A 13,968-nucleotide genomic window follows, 5' to 3' on the forward strand; every position below is an offset into this window, starting at 1 on the left:
GCTTTTTGGCCCCCATCTTTGGCTGGAGTCACTGCTGTTCTACTGCCGCTAATCAGGCGCTGCCAGCAAGCTCTGTATTTATCACTGTATGTGTCTAAGATCAAGAACACAGTAATGACCGCACTGTACATCCACATCGCCTGAGTAAGAACCAGTGTCCGACTGTCAGTCGCGTAGTAGGTCAAGCTTTAGTCATGTATCGTAGGTATCGTAGTTTACTTTTAACATATAAATTGTAGATAGGAGACACAAGTATTACAATCTCTTTTTCAGCTCTTTTGGCGTATTCGCTTTGAACAAGTATTCAACTCTAGACATGGAGAACGCGCCTTATTCACTGGGAGAGGTTTTGGTCGTCGCTGAGACCCACCCCTTCTACAAGGAAGAGATACAGTATCCACCAGAGGAAAATATAATTCGAGAGCTGAGAGAGAAGGCGTTAACGAATGAAGCCGCAGAGAAAAGGCTGAGGGTATGGCCTATCATCTGGAAGAAGAACCTGTAAGTTGACGAGAAGTACGAATCGCAGCCTTTACTTGAATCTAACTGTGCATTAGTTATAACACTATCCAACGACTTGTCAACGATACGAATTCCAGTAATACATATCGGCAGAGCGTGTATGCGAGTATTACAGGCGGTGGATTTGGTTCGAAGCCCTTATTCTTCGGAACGGATGTGTATGAGAATCGCAGACATAGAGCATCTTTCGGTCACTTTCTCAAAACACTTGGGGTAATTAAGCCTGGGGACTGGGCATTGACTACCCATTGTGCTGGGGAGCTGTATAGGTGAGTCACTTCAAGATGCCACAAGGCAATGAGTCCAGCGGACAGATACTAATGATAAACCAGGTCCCTGGATCTTACCCTCGAGATCTTGGAGAACGCTGGCGCCTCGGTTTTGAGCGCTGGGAACTACATGTCTCCCCACGATGTTGTCAAGCTCCTTATAAAATACCATATCAATATTCTTGCTAGTGACAGCGCTCAGGTTGTTCAGATGGTGCACTATATCTCAACTCTCCCTGAAGAAGAGCGCGCATTGATCAGGCTTGACAAAATTATCTATACTTCTGAAGTGCTTACACCAGCCCAAAGAGCACATATAAAGGAGATTCTGAGCTCTGTGAAGATCTTTTCCCTTCTTGGGAGCGCTGAAGCAGGTGCCTGGGCGGCCAGTAGCCCTGATATCAATGGAAAGGAGAGTACTACCAGCGAAGAAGATCTCATCTTCGATACTCGATCTATGCTTGTTGAAGTCTTTCCACCTTCTGTTACCGAAGGAGATCCGTGTGCTTGTGCGCTGCCCGAAGGAGAATCGGGAATGATTGTACAAACTTCACTTTCGCGCTTGCGCAATCCGCTTGTGCGATATGTCACGGGCGATATCGGATCTGTCCATCCTCTGCCTGAGCATTCCCGCGACAAGATTCCCGTCCCAGACTGGCCGTTTCTCCGCGTTCTTCGTCTTCAAGGCCGTGACAAGCGAATCAGCTTCGACTGGGATGGAGAGTACATCCAATTCGAAGACATGGCAGCCTTGTTGAATAACGAAGAATGTGGTATTCTGCAATGGCAGATCATCCTGGACAAGCTCGAGCCTTCTTTGGAATCTTGCTTGGAAATCCGGCTGATGTGCTCTCCGAGAACATCTCGCGTACTTTCTGAAAAGGCTCTTATAAATCGTATCAGGGGTTTCCTTCACGTCATATCGACTAACAATTATCGTTTTAAGACTACCTTTGTGGATGAGTTGGATGGATTTGTTAGAAGTACTACGGGTAGGAAAGTCGTTAAATTTGTTAATCGATACAACTAAGCTAGAATAGCCTGTATGATGGAGTATAGCGAGTTAAAATCTGTATCTCTGCTCTCCTTATTAAGGCATATGATATTCAATGGCTTTTACTACTTTAGATATTTATGCTGGCGTATATACAGTTTTGAAGAAAATTACAATAGTGAAGCACAGGAAAGCTGAAAACTGTGAAAAGCCATGTGGATCAACAAATGATAGCATCCTTGACAAGTTATTTAATAATATCTTATATGGAGATGTGTTATTTTATGCCATGGGATATAGTTAATAGTCAACATGGGCCAATAACAATATTCTGGCGAGACATCCATTCAAGTGATTGTTCCCGAAACTAAGAGGTTTGCCTCACGAGAAGCATTTCTCGAATCCCCATAGGCTTGATATCTGGAAAGCTCTTGTTGAGAGACTTTTCAGTAGGGATGTCAAACTGCCCTCTAACTACCCAGCTTCCAAGAAGTGCCAAAAGCTGCCGAGCAATAGGCGCTGGAAACGGAAAGTTTGCCAGTTCTTCTTTGTGAGAGGGGAGCTCAGTAACTTCTCCTCTTGCCAGTTTCTCAATGGGATCGTATGATACCTCGAATTGGGTACCTAAAAAAATGATGTTAATGGAACCGGTTAATTAATTGACATCTGCTAGGAGATATGCCGTCATACCTGTCACCTCTTCCGCTACTTTGATGAATGCGTTCCAGGTCGTTTTCTCTCCGTATACATAGGTTATCTCTTCCCATTTTGGAGCACCCAAGTATGCAGAAACAAATTTAGCAACGTCGTATGAGTAGGTGAGAGCTATTGGTTCATTTCCTGTCCCAGGGATGGCTGCTTTATTGCTGTTCATGTCGACAGCAAAAGACATAGGTGGCAGATGGGTTTCGATCGCAGGAATACCGTAGTAATCCATGAAAAAGCCAACGGAGAATCGTGTCCATTCGAGCGTGGTGCTGCGTAAGGCGGCTTCGGAAGCCTTTTGGTATTTCGATGTAGGGGATCTGAGTTTGTCATTAGCTAGTATTAGATCGTATGGCGCAGATGGCTTACGTCTCACTAGGAAGCGATCCCCAGCTGCTAGAAATAAATCGGGCTACAGCTGGTGCTCGCCCTGCGGCTTTTATGAGGTTGACCTCGGCAGTAGATGATGTCTCGTCAGTTACTTGAATGGTAGAAATGACTACCTTTACTTCGTGCTGAGACAAGACTTTGGCGGTTGCATCGACATCAGTATAGTCAACGGCGTAACTGGGAACGTTATCCAAAACTGTTTGAACCTATTTTATTCGCTTTAGATGATTCTATCAATGCTCAGGTGCCAAGATCAAGTCCTTACCTTGCGTCCTAGAACAATGACTTTGTAATTTGAAGTCTTTACGAGAGTCTCAACAATTGTGCGACCCACGTTACCCGCGCCAGCTACAGCAACGACGGACATTTTGATATGTGTAATATTGAGTAAACTTAAAGGTTGCTCAACTATAGAGTTGTTTAGAATCGGAGGAGAAGATGTACAATAGTATAGAGTTACGAATGGGTGTAAATTCGGGGTGCAGCATTTATATACACGAAAATGGACAATATCTTTTCTTAATCCACGTGATTACTACATCTTCTATTCGTCAGCTTATAAATATATAATATAATCCAGGTTTCAAAGCAATCTAGGCATTATAAGTTGTTATCTCGTTGATCTAATTTAGCTTGATATGCTGCTGGTAAGCTGCGCGCGCGATTTCCTATTTTGGATGGGCGAGGACATTCAACATCTGAAAAGGTAGGTAAGTAAGTCTTTACATAATACTCCAGTAATCTTCAAAACATGCATTACTATCAAAAGGCATATATGTACTTTTGCGCAACTCAAATATGGCGATTCATGCTCAAACGTATTAGATTTCGTATGCTGACGTTAGGCTTTGCACACAATAAAAGGCTACTGAGTCTTTAAATCTCAATTCCCTGTATACGCAGCGTCTAATTTTCTATCAGATGAGTAATACATCAGATCCCATTGCTTGAAAACAGTCATACAATCCCCATGAGCCCTCATCCAACCCCTCTCGGAGCCGCCAGACTTGTTCTATCAATCGGAGAGCACGTTTTGCTGGCCCCAGAGCTTGTAACGATTCCAAAGTAGAAAAGAAACGCCTAAACGTGCGCTCTTGTTCTCGTTTTGCCAAGAATCCTGCAATACAGAAAGGGAACATGACGCTGCGTATTGAAAGTTCTGATGAGAAAATGTCCAAAATACCCAATATTGAACTTACATTCTCGTGAATGTAAAGGCTATGAGGCTGCCAACCATCTAAGACTACCGATATATATACTATCGCAGCGTGTAGCCATATTTTTGTTATGAGAACAACCTTCTGTGGTTGAAGTTTTCTGTTTTGGTCGTCAGATCTCATGGAGACTAGCTGCGTGGTATGGCATTCCGGCCGGATATTTGCATCAATCTCATTCATCCTTACTTGAAGTTTTCTCTTGAGAACACGGCCCTTTCTCATTAGCTCTTGGGAAAAATACTTTTCTTTGGACTGAAAAGAGCGTTTGTCAGCTTCCAGCTCGAAAATCTCACTAAGAGCAGTAAGAACCCAACCATGGCATCCGATATAGGTCTCCAATCCTGGTAGTGGCTGAGAACTACCGTCCGAAGCTATAGTTACTTCAGGACTGGCTATTAGGGCCTGATGATGACATCGTAGCTGCAAGGGCCGTCCTAGTTGGATACTAGCAATGATGTCTGCGTATAAAAGGAACGAAGCGTAAAATTGAAAGGCGGCTTGGTCGCTGTTCCAAACGCGGAAACCCAAGTCTATACCAACGAATATTGATGGCTTATCCATCGATTGTATGACATTCTCCAGAGAACATATACCATTACTTGTCCCATGCGATTGGAGTATCTCATTCAACAATGTCAACGCGGCTGACAAATGAATCTTCCAATCTGCTCCCTGAGGCATCGCGGTTGCAAAGATCAAGTACTGAACAACACCTGCGAGAACATGGAGTTTGGAGAGTATATCCGAACAAGGGCCTTGTAAGTGATATTGATTCATATGCTTAATGGCCTTTATGGACATCTCCATGTGTGTGTCGAGGGTATCCCACACATGCTGCTCACATGGAGTACGAAGAGTATGGGTGGCATCTTTAGCTAGCATAAGGGTAAAGTAATATGCACTAGTGCTAAGAGCACTGTGATATACTGCCTTATTCGTTTTCAATAGCGCAGATATCCAGCTTCGCCCGCCAGACAGTGAGGTGGGCTTGTATTGAGGGAATAACAGCGGGAAGACTGTATCAAGATACAAAGTGATGAGAAAGTTTTCTGTTTCCTCCGCAGCAGATCCATCCGCAGCGTGAGCAGATGAGATTCCGCTTGTCTGAGATGGGCTTGAGGAGCTGGTAGGTGATATTTCTGGCGCCGCAGTTGGCGACGGTTCAGCTTGCTGGTGAAGCGAGAAAACTCGAATCGCAGCTTCACCGCCTCCCCGCCGAGCTGCAACTCCTTGCTTTACTTGAGCCTTGATCGCTTGTGTTTTTGCCAGCTGCTTTTCGGCCCCGTCCATCCACTTTGGACGTTCTTTACTGTAGCAGCAGCTAATGCCCAGATTGGAGCAAGTCTTACATATCGGCTGAGTACGATCGCATCGTTTTCTTCGCAGTCGGCAGGTCCAGCAAGCCAAAGATGCCATTGTTGATTGAATCAGGTTTTGAATGGTATTATCTTGTATCTTTTGACAAATAATTGACTCAATAAGTCTTTGGAACGAAGGGGGAAAAAAGTATTATGATTAGAAAATGACCGACTTCAGCTCTTAACCCATAGAAAATGGAGAGCGCGCGCGCCTTCCACATGAAGTTTAGCGTTTATTTAACACCAGCATCAGACAACTCTACTTCTGCTCTTAACAGGGCAGCACAGGTAAAAGATCTCTAATTCGCACCTCTAAGACTTAGTTAATTCTTTCCCTTTTCCTTCTCTCTTCACTATGTCTTCAGTTCCCTTCCATTTGTTTTTTGTTGGATGTGGATGGCCAACCAATTGAAGGAGAACAAGCCGACGTTGTGCTAAGAGAGACGCTCATTCTATCTACGCACTGAAAACAGCTCTATCCGCAACAGTAGATCTTGAAGTGACAACGCTTACCATTAATAATGCTCAGCCTATAGGGGACCTACATCGTGGTGGAAGTTCTCAACACTGATGGCATTTTGGAACAGCTTTTATACAGCCACCCCTATCCATACCCTGTATGTATAACTAAGACATGGAGAATACACGAGCGGGAAATTTGAACACCCAACGAATAGATTGCAAAGAACATGATATGTGACAAGGCGCAAGCTTTCGGCTCTCTAATAACTGAATCTATTTTAGGATAATGTGCTATGGCCAAAGATGGAGCTGGATTCTCGTCATCTAGTTTTAGATCATTGACGTACCTATATTCTCTGGTGGATTTGAAACATTCCTGTTGCCTCTTTGGGAAACTTATGGCGATGTCTTTTGCTTGCTTCTCCGCAACTGTTACGAATATTAGCACGATCTATTGCCATCCTGCGTCGCGCCAACTCATCACCTCCGTCTGATCGTTACCAATTTTAGATTCATCTATCTCGAGCATGCTGTAAGACGCAAAACCATTGGGCGTGAACTAGGCTCCTTTTCAGAACTCGAATGGCTTTTCCTTTCCGTAGAGAGTGGAGTATATTATGGACAGCTCAGATTCGGGCTGATTTTTGTGTTTAGCAACCTGACCCCTGTATTTTAGCGCGACAGTGCTCGGCAGTGGTTTACTTGAAGGGTTTTGCAGCTCATCATTTCGCGTTAGCTAGCGGAATGGGGTTAATGGGCTGATGTTTATAATCAAAAGAGTTGTTTCACCTTGAAAAGGATGTCGAATTCGCAATAAGTTTACGAATTCGATTCATCATCTGAATCCCAAGGCAGATTCTAGAGGCTAGGTTTCTGCCAAATTGGTTAGAAGATGCCGAAACCCTCAAAACCGTTGACAGATATGCCGTCAGTAGATGAAGAGGAGAAGATTTAAAGAGAGCGCGTTAGCCCTGGGCTGGAGATTCCTTTCTTCAAGCTCTTCTACTTCTAATTGCATACACTCATAAGCATCGTTCATACAAAGCGTGCATCCATATACACCTACATTCTATTTCATAACTCAGTTTTCATCTGTTCTATTTTTTCCAAAATGGCCTTCTCAGGCGTTACTTATAAACATGATGCGACAAGATTCTCTTCGGAGGAGTATCGAGCAACCACTATTTTTGAGCTCGAGGACCCCTCGTCTAGGAGAAGCTCCTCCGACTTTGATCCACCAAAATATGAGGAGCTATTAAAGCAAGCACAAAGAGATCAATTACCCGGCGTTTCGACTAGCTTGTTCAGTCTATCGAAGCCAATTGCAATACCCGCTACAAGTGCAGACTTAGGATCTGCATTCCTGAGAGCTTACCCACCTGTGTTGGAGGATGTAAACATTTCTCGAATCGAGTTTCTAGAGTTTCTAGACCACCTCAACCGCGCCATCGTCGCAAGCCCAGGGCTGCGAGCTCTCAGCATTGCCTCAGATGCTGCTGGATTTGTGCCCGAGCCTACTGCTCAGATTGTTTCGACCGCAGCTGGCATTAGCGCAACCGTAGGCACCTTTGCTATGTCCAAGACCCGATCTGAAATGGTCATTCGACAAGCGAATAAAGACATCTTCTTTCCCAGAGGCTTGGAGGTGAAAATTGCAAAGTTGAAATACGTTGCCAAGCTTGCCAACATGCCTATATTGAACGAGAAAGGAGATATAGACAAGCAGTCGCCAATTTTGGAACCACTCCAGGTTCTTGCCGAGTCAAATGAGCTCAGAACCATCAGCGCTCAGCAGCGCCGTCTAAGAGCCCTTGAAACGTGGATTTCTCCTCTGACGATTGAGGAGCTTCCTCCAGTCGCGAATCCATCCAATGTGTTCAAGAAAGTGGATGCCTTTGTCAGTGAGATGGAGCGAAAATCCGCAGAGAAGTCTATGCTTAAGAAGAGAGTCAAGGTGAATGACAAACACGAGAAAGCAAGCCAAAAGGCGCTGTCAAAATATGAAAACTCGATGAGACGTTTCGAAAACAGGGCGTACGGCTTTGGCGCAGGTGACCGTCACGCAAGCAGAGATCTAGAGCGGCTTGAAGATCGTCGCTTGAAAGCCACAGTAAAGTACGAAAAAGATGTTGAGAAGGCGCAGAAGAGGTACAAGAAACGGGACAGAGAGGAGAAGAGCATCAGGCGAATCAACTTTCTTGTGATTATCCCCAAATCCAAAGAAGCCTAGTTGTGCTTAGAGAGGCCTTTTTCAATTTTACGCTCCTATATATGATAACAGTCCATATTTCTCTTTGTGTAATGCCTACATTTAATAAATAATAATGATGATTCTGCTATTTCGCGATTGAAACTAATATGCTGTGCCATCCGATAAAACCTCACCAATATTAAATCCCTTTTCACGAACAAGCTGATTCATGATCTTCCCTATCCATGCACAAACATTCGGACGCCGTGTTAAACTCTCACGTGCCACATACAGAGGAAATAGAAGCATAAACATTCCAAGACTGTCATGCTTGCAGTGTGACATGAAGTCGACGATTCGACAAATCTCCAAGGCATAATCTTCTCTGTTGCCTTGGCCTGGAAGAAGTAGTGTGTTCTGAAAAGGGCCAAAATATGCTTGTAATCCTAATGGACGACGAGAAGATGCCATCTCCGGGGCCAGAGAGTCCAACAATGTGTCTAGAAGTAGATGAAGTGTATTGAAGAACACAATCTCAATAGCACGGTCCAATTTACTGAAATGAAGCACAGTTGGGAAAGGGTCAGCTGAAGAGTTCGGAGAATAGTCTGTGGATGGCATCTCTTTGCATGCATCAGCGTGGTCTTGCTCCCACTGCCACCGCAGTTGGGATGCTTTCTGCATTGTGTTTTCCACTTTCTCGTAAAGTGCCTCTTTCATGCCTTCCAAATCTTCTTCTAGAGTAGATCGAGACATGATTACATCTGCGTCTTCCATTAATCCAGGGACGTCACAAAATAGATCTTGTAATGAAGATCCGAGTGATTTCGGTTTAATGAGCCAGGGTATGGTCTTCCAATCATCTGTCTCGAGAAAGCAGTGTTTCCGCTGCAAAAGGAAGTTTACAATCTGTATATATACTGAGTCAGCAACATCGATACGGCAAGGAAGGCTTGGGCTACCCACAATTAATCCTCGATAGGTCTCCAGCATTAAATTCGCATCAAGCTCCTGAAAAGCGTAGGGCCCAAGCATTTGTATCTATAGATCCCACATTAGCTTACTGTAGGGAAGAGCATTAGGATCCATATTATATTACAAGAGCAGTGATGCCATGGCAATGCTCCAGCCACCCAACTGAGCTAACGCCGGATACAATCTCATACAAGCAGAGAAGAAAAGAGCTCCATAGGTTAGAGTACATGACAGCAGCTGATGTATGACAGCTTAGGACTTGTAAATCTTGGCGGAGATGCTGCAGGGAGCGGCTGTATAGGAGCGTTGCATTTACCATCAGATCGTGGCGTTTCTGGGCTCTCGCATAAAACGCTTCGGCAAGACATAATCCGGCCATGTAGACGGTAGTACGCTCTTTGGGGGTGGAAAAGACGGCAGACAAAGGCGAGCCATGAACCCCAGGTGGAAGTCTCCATGCAAAGTCGACAGGGAACTTGCTAATTAGGTGGGATATAGCTAAATCTTCTCTCGAGATGTCAAGTGTAAGCGTCATAGGAAGCTTTACACAGGAAGTGGAGAATTTAGTGATTGTTTTTGTTGGTTGCTTTGAAATACTCTGTCCTCCCTTTTCAGGGTTTAATTGAGCTGGCGATAGTACTTGGTTGATAAAAACCTGGGGCTTATCATATCCTTCACATTGTCGGGAACTATTCAAGCATCTAAGACAATGAGGAAGATTCTCATCTTCGAGGCCAACCACGGCAGCAGTCAGGATCATAATGTCAAGTTTATTTCGCAGATGCTCACTCACCGCACTTCACCTTTCGCTGTCGACACGTTATACACCCTTTGGACCGACGACCGCGCGGCTTGACTGCCAATCGCGACTGGAACTCGGCTTCGGGTGCAACGCAAAAAGAAGACATCATGACAAGTACTCGATTCTGGGACTATGCATAGTAAGGTGACAAACGTAAACCAGAGTTTGAATTACGAGGCAGTTATGAAGCTCTTCGTTTCTCTAAACCCGGATGCTGATGCGGAAGACAATCAGAACTAAAACATGTACCCACTTCGTGCGTCGAAATAGGTTAGCTAATGCGAGGACCAACTAGACCAACCTGAGTTCAGCCCCTGCTGTTGTAGCTCTCAGCCCAAACTGAATACCCAGGTACTCTTACGACTACTTCGTTTGACAATAGGAGTACAGCTCCAGGGTGTAAGAGTCCCTCGTCTCCATTCAACAAGTATATTATCGGATAGTAGTGCTGACATCAATGGACTGCATAGACAGGGGGCTCAGCTCTCCCAAGCTGCCGCCTCAGGGAACCAACTCAACATTTTATAGCATCTCGTCGATCGCTAGGCTTATACTGCCTCCCGTGGAACCAATCTGACCATGTTTTTACGGAGGTACATCCGCCGCAGTCCCGCGTGCCTCCTTCTAATCTGCACGTTCAGCGGAATATTTGGTACTTTAGAGATGTAGTACAGACGTATATGATTATCACTCTTTGACAGCAAATATTTTGTACGAAGCTATGAAGAATTTTTAGACCATGGAGATACCGCGGTTGGGAGCGCTTTGCTTACCAGTCCATTCATTGAAGTCAATGCCTCCAACATCTACCAAGCCACTTTCTGTTGAACTGTAGCCTGTTTGTGCACAACAACCCTTGTATTGCTCTCCAGAATCGGACTGATGAGTGGAAAGACTTTTGCAGCTGCTATCGATCGCTTCGTTGTGATAGACATTCAAGTCGTTTCCCGAATCCTGTATAATAATCCCTGGGTAATTTCCAAGTCAGCAAAAAGTCTTTGTGCGGCCAAAGGCCTCTTTTCACCAACCATTGAATCCAGCCTCTTTCAGGTATTGCTGATACATCCTGACCTCGCTTGCGCCGGAAATACAGCCGACGTACAAAGCCATGCTCATCTTGATATTATCTGGCAGTGGGCTTTTGGCAAGGATGTCCGAAATGGCAACCCGCCCACCCGGCTTCAAGAGACGAAACATCTCATTAAAGGCGACCTGTTTTTCTTCTTCTGGGACAAGATTGATGACGCAATTGGAAATGATACAATCTGCGATGCCATCCTCGAGGGCAATATGCGTAATTCGTGACTGCACAAACTCCACATTATTCTTGCCCCACGAAACCTTTAGCCCCTCTGCTTTCTTAAGCATATCCTATGTAAAGGAAGACATGTGTTAGATAATTCGCTTATTGCATTTTTTTGAACCAACCTCGTTCATATCTACGCCAATTACTCTGCCGTTGGACCCTACTTTGCGGGCGGCGAGGAAGGCATCAAGCCCAGCACCGCTTCCAAGATCGATTACAGTCTCTCCCTGTATTCATGAGCGATGTTACTTGGATAGATTGCTGCTTCATCATTTACTCACCTCACGCAAGGTCGCGATCGCGAGAGGATTGCCGCAAGAGAGACCTAAATTGGCATCCAGGGGAATGTTTGACAATTCTTCTTTTGTATAACCAAACGACTTTGCCACCGAATCGGCATATTGAGCTTCGACACCCGCAGCAGCAGCTGAGTACCGCTTGCCGACCTCAGCGTAAATGTCTTGGGCGTCCATGGCTAGTAGGCCGGAATACTAATTATCGCACTTTGGTGAAATTTTCGAAGGACAGCCGCTATTGAGAGTCAAAACTATACAAACTCTACTCATTTATATACGTGCTTCATAAGGCCTTGAGATTTTACCAACCTACACCGGGCGGGGGCTTGATGTAGTCACTCATTTCTTGCCTGATCTGGATTCTGGGCGCTTGAGGCTTGAACGTCATGGTACCGTATGGGATACCTGAACTACGCTCGATTTGGTAAGAAATTGGTATGTCATCGCACCTCTACCCTTTTTAGCCTTGTCTCTCTCTACAGCTCTTGGGGAAAGAAGTAGGCCATTTTTTATAAAATTTACATTGAATCACGTTCTGTTCTCGCTAATGCAAGCATCAAAAGGGAGCTGCATTAATTGGCTGAACTACTCAGTGGTTTTAGAAAAGTTTTGAGAATGCCTGTTTCTCCGCCTGAAGCTATGCTATCCAAGTGGTCATCCAAATCTCCAAAGCAAAAAGCCGTTCAAATTCGAAATAACCAGCGAAGGCATCGGGCCAAAGTCAAGGCTCGTATCTCGACTCTAGAAATTGAATTGGCGGAGTCCCAGAAGCGGCTGGATGCTGCCGAGCATCGCATTGCGGTACTTACGGCTGAAGTGAACCGTTTACGGGAGCCTACTGCTACGAGAGTCTCATCGATGGAGTATTCTTTTAACTCTCTCACGCCTCATACTGTTTTGCAGCCACCTTATCGCTGCATTTCGAACAGCCAGACAGAATTAGGCAACTCCTTATACTATAAACCGAATGTCATGATCGATCTACCGTTTACTCTTCCAGGGATAAACCTTGAGAACAGTATAGGGTCGGATGACCCAACGCTTGCTATAGCTTTTGTAGCGCAACATGATTGTCAAACTCTCCCACTGCCGCAGCCTGGCGAATCTACAACAACTTGCGTTGCTGCATATGGTATCATTGCGCAGCAAAACTTCAAGAGTGTCGATATGGAATTTATTCATCAGTGGCTCCAGTCAGGGTATAGAAGAGCAACGAGACCTGAAGATGAATGCACAGTTGTAAATAGCAATCTCTATAGTCTCCTCAGCTTTCTCAGCCCGGTCTAGCAGAGCTAGAGTTATGGTTTATTGAATAGCTTTGGTATTAAGCCACTTACAAGACGCCATGTTCATTTCTCAAGTGTAATTGCCACTGGATGAAAATTTTATGTCACCGATGCTCACTCGTATATCATATCTGTGACTGGAAGCGCTTGAAGATGGCGGGCTGCGGTTTACGTAGATTACACATATAAACCATTATCCCAGTGCGAAAGCGAAAACATGACACAGTGTGCTGGTATTTTAGCGTACCCAGGTATAGAGCAAAAGACATGGAAATTACTGTTATAGACGGTCTGCATATTATTCAATTATTATATAAATGGTTTTACTTCAATTTTTACTACACTTATTGAAACTTCCTCATAACATACAGTTGTAGGTATCACGTGGGTAGTATTCCTGGGATAAACGACGCCGCCGTGCGTCGACAACAAGCGTGCTTTCCATGTGCAAACAGACCTCTAAAAACAAAGAGGAAAAAAAAGACAAAACATACAACAGCTGGTGTTCGCTGATGGTCAGCCACTCAACTACTAATCTGCCTCTCATTGGCTTGACTCTGGGAGAGCGGACGGGATCCCGTATATTCCAATGGATATGGTCGTATGTGATAGTGTTAGCCACCAGAAGCACCTATATCATAATAACCACAACCACCTTATAAAAATAAGGAATAAAAATAAAAACATACAACAGCCGGTGTTCGCCAATGGTCACCCACTTGACTACTAATCTGCCGGTTAGTGGCTTGTCTCTGGGGGAGCGGACGGGACCCCGAATTCTACACTACCTATGGTCGTATGTGCCTATGATACTCTCGCAGCAGTATATATTACTTAGCTTCAACGTAAAATCTTTATGCTATTAATTTAGAACCAGTTCTCATGAAAGTGTCGTCCGGAATACAAAGTCATCACTTGCGTATACTAGGAAATTTCAGCTGATATAGAGATGTAGGGGTAGCTATATTTATTTGATTGGGCATTGTCGTTGCGCTGGTCCGGCAAAACGCTGCATCAAGTACCAAGAGAAGAAAGCAGTAAATTGGCGCCGGTAACTGTATGACTGTCGCCTCCCAAGTGGGACTATAAATAGAAGCTACTACCCGGACCATAGAGGCCTCATCTACAACCCCAGCCGCAGCTCAGAACACTATAGGAAAACTACATGTAATCACTGCATGTCAACGATTTACTA

The 13,968-nt window shown here is 44.7% G+C and overlaps 5 protein-coding genes across 5 annotated transcripts; 2 read left to right on the forward strand and 3 right to left on the reverse strand.

Annotated features, from left to right (window-relative positions):
* The first annotated feature begins 230 nt into the window (after positions 1 to 230).
* TrAtP1_010106 (uncharacterized protein) lies at positions 231 to 1,969 on the forward strand. Its single transcript, XM_014089535.2, has 3 exons — positions 231 to 501; positions 558 to 791; positions 855 to 1,969. Exons 1-3 carry the CDS (start codon positions 317 to 319, stop codon positions 1,819 to 1,821), a joined length of 1,386 nt encoding a protein of 461 aa, XP_013945010.1. The 5' UTR covers positions 231 to 316; the 3' UTR covers positions 1,822 to 1,969.
* Positions 1,970 to 2,152: 183 nt separating this feature from the next.
* TrAtP1_010107 (uncharacterized protein) lies at positions 2,153 to 3,247 on the reverse strand (the record flags this gene model as incomplete). The annotated part of the gene is made up of 4 exons (XM_014089593.1): positions 2,153 to 2,409; positions 2,476 to 2,810; positions 2,860 to 3,086; positions 3,146 to 3,247. 4 exons carry the CDS (start codon positions 3,245 to 3,247, stop codon positions 2,153 to 2,155), a joined length of 921 nt encoding a protein of 306 aa, XP_013945068.1.
* A 3,781-nt stretch (positions 3,248 to 7,028) lies between these two features.
* TrAtP1_010108 (uncharacterized protein) lies at positions 7,029 to 8,147 on the forward strand (the record flags this gene model as incomplete). The annotated part of the gene is made up of 1 exon (XM_014089940.2): positions 7,029 to 8,147. The coding sequence occupies one exon, from the start codon at positions 7,029 to 7,031 to the stop codon at positions 8,145 to 8,147; it is 1,119 nt and encodes a 372-aa protein (XP_013945415.2).
* A 51-nt stretch (positions 8,148 to 8,198) lies between these two features.
* On the reverse strand, positions 8,199 to 10,055 carry TrAtP1_010109 (uncharacterized protein). Its single transcript, XM_066114566.1, has 4 exons — positions 9,877 to 10,055; positions 9,208 to 9,809; positions 9,075 to 9,149; positions 8,199 to 9,017 (listed from the first exon to the last, which is right to left on the reverse strand). Exons 1-4 carry the CDS (start codon positions 9,992 to 9,994, stop codon positions 8,271 to 8,273), a joined length of 1,542 nt encoding a protein of 513 aa, XP_065970662.1. The 5' UTR covers positions 9,995 to 10,055; the 3' UTR covers positions 8,199 to 8,270.
* A 517-nt stretch (positions 10,056 to 10,572) lies between these two features.
* TrAtP1_010110 (uncharacterized protein) lies at positions 10,573 to 11,844 on the reverse strand (the record flags this gene model as incomplete). The annotated part of the gene is made up of 5 exons (XM_014089939.2): positions 11,473 to 11,844; positions 11,314 to 11,418; positions 10,914 to 11,256; positions 10,659 to 10,853; positions 10,573 to 10,604 (listed from the first exon to the last, which is right to left on the reverse strand). Exons 1-5 carry the CDS (start codon positions 11,662 to 11,664, stop codon positions 10,573 to 10,575), a joined length of 867 nt encoding a protein of 288 aa, XP_013945414.1. The 5' UTR covers positions 11,665 to 11,844.
* Between the last annotated feature and the right edge of the window lie 2,124 nt (positions 11,845 to 13,968).

Source organism: Trichoderma atroviride, chromosome 5, assembly GCF_020647795.1.
Source record: "Trichoderma atroviride chromosome 5, complete sequence".
Classification (NCBI taxonomy): Eukaryota; Fungi; Ascomycota; class Sordariomycetes; order Hypocreales; family Hypocreaceae; genus Trichoderma; species Trichoderma atroviride.

Bases quoted from the DNA above. Each gene is read 5' to 3' on its own strand.
- TrAtP1_010106 (XM_014089535.2), top strand. From the start codon at position 317: ATGGAGAACGCGCCTTATTCACTGGGAGAGGTTTTGGTCGTCGCTGAG. The intron at 502-557 runs GTAAGTTGACGA...ACTGTGCATTAG, and splicing joins ATCATCTGGAAGAAGAACCT to TTATAACACTATCCAACGAC. The intron at 792-854 runs GTGAGTCACTTC...ATGATAAACCAG, and splicing joins TGTGCTGGGGAGCTGTATAG to GTCCCTGGATCTTACCCTCG.
- TrAtP1_010109 (XM_066114566.1), bottom strand. From the start codon at position 9,994: ATGATGTCTTCTTTTTGCGTTGCACCCGAAGCCGAGTTCCAGTCGCGA. The intron at 9,810-9,876 runs GTGAGTGAGCAT...TTGGCCTCGAAG, and splicing joins ACAGCGAAAGGTGAAGTGCG to ATGAGAATCTTCCTCATTGT. The intron at 9,150-9,207 runs GTAATATAATAT...TGGGATCTATAG, and splicing joins GCCATGGCATCACTGCTCTT to ATACAAATGCTTGGGCCCTA.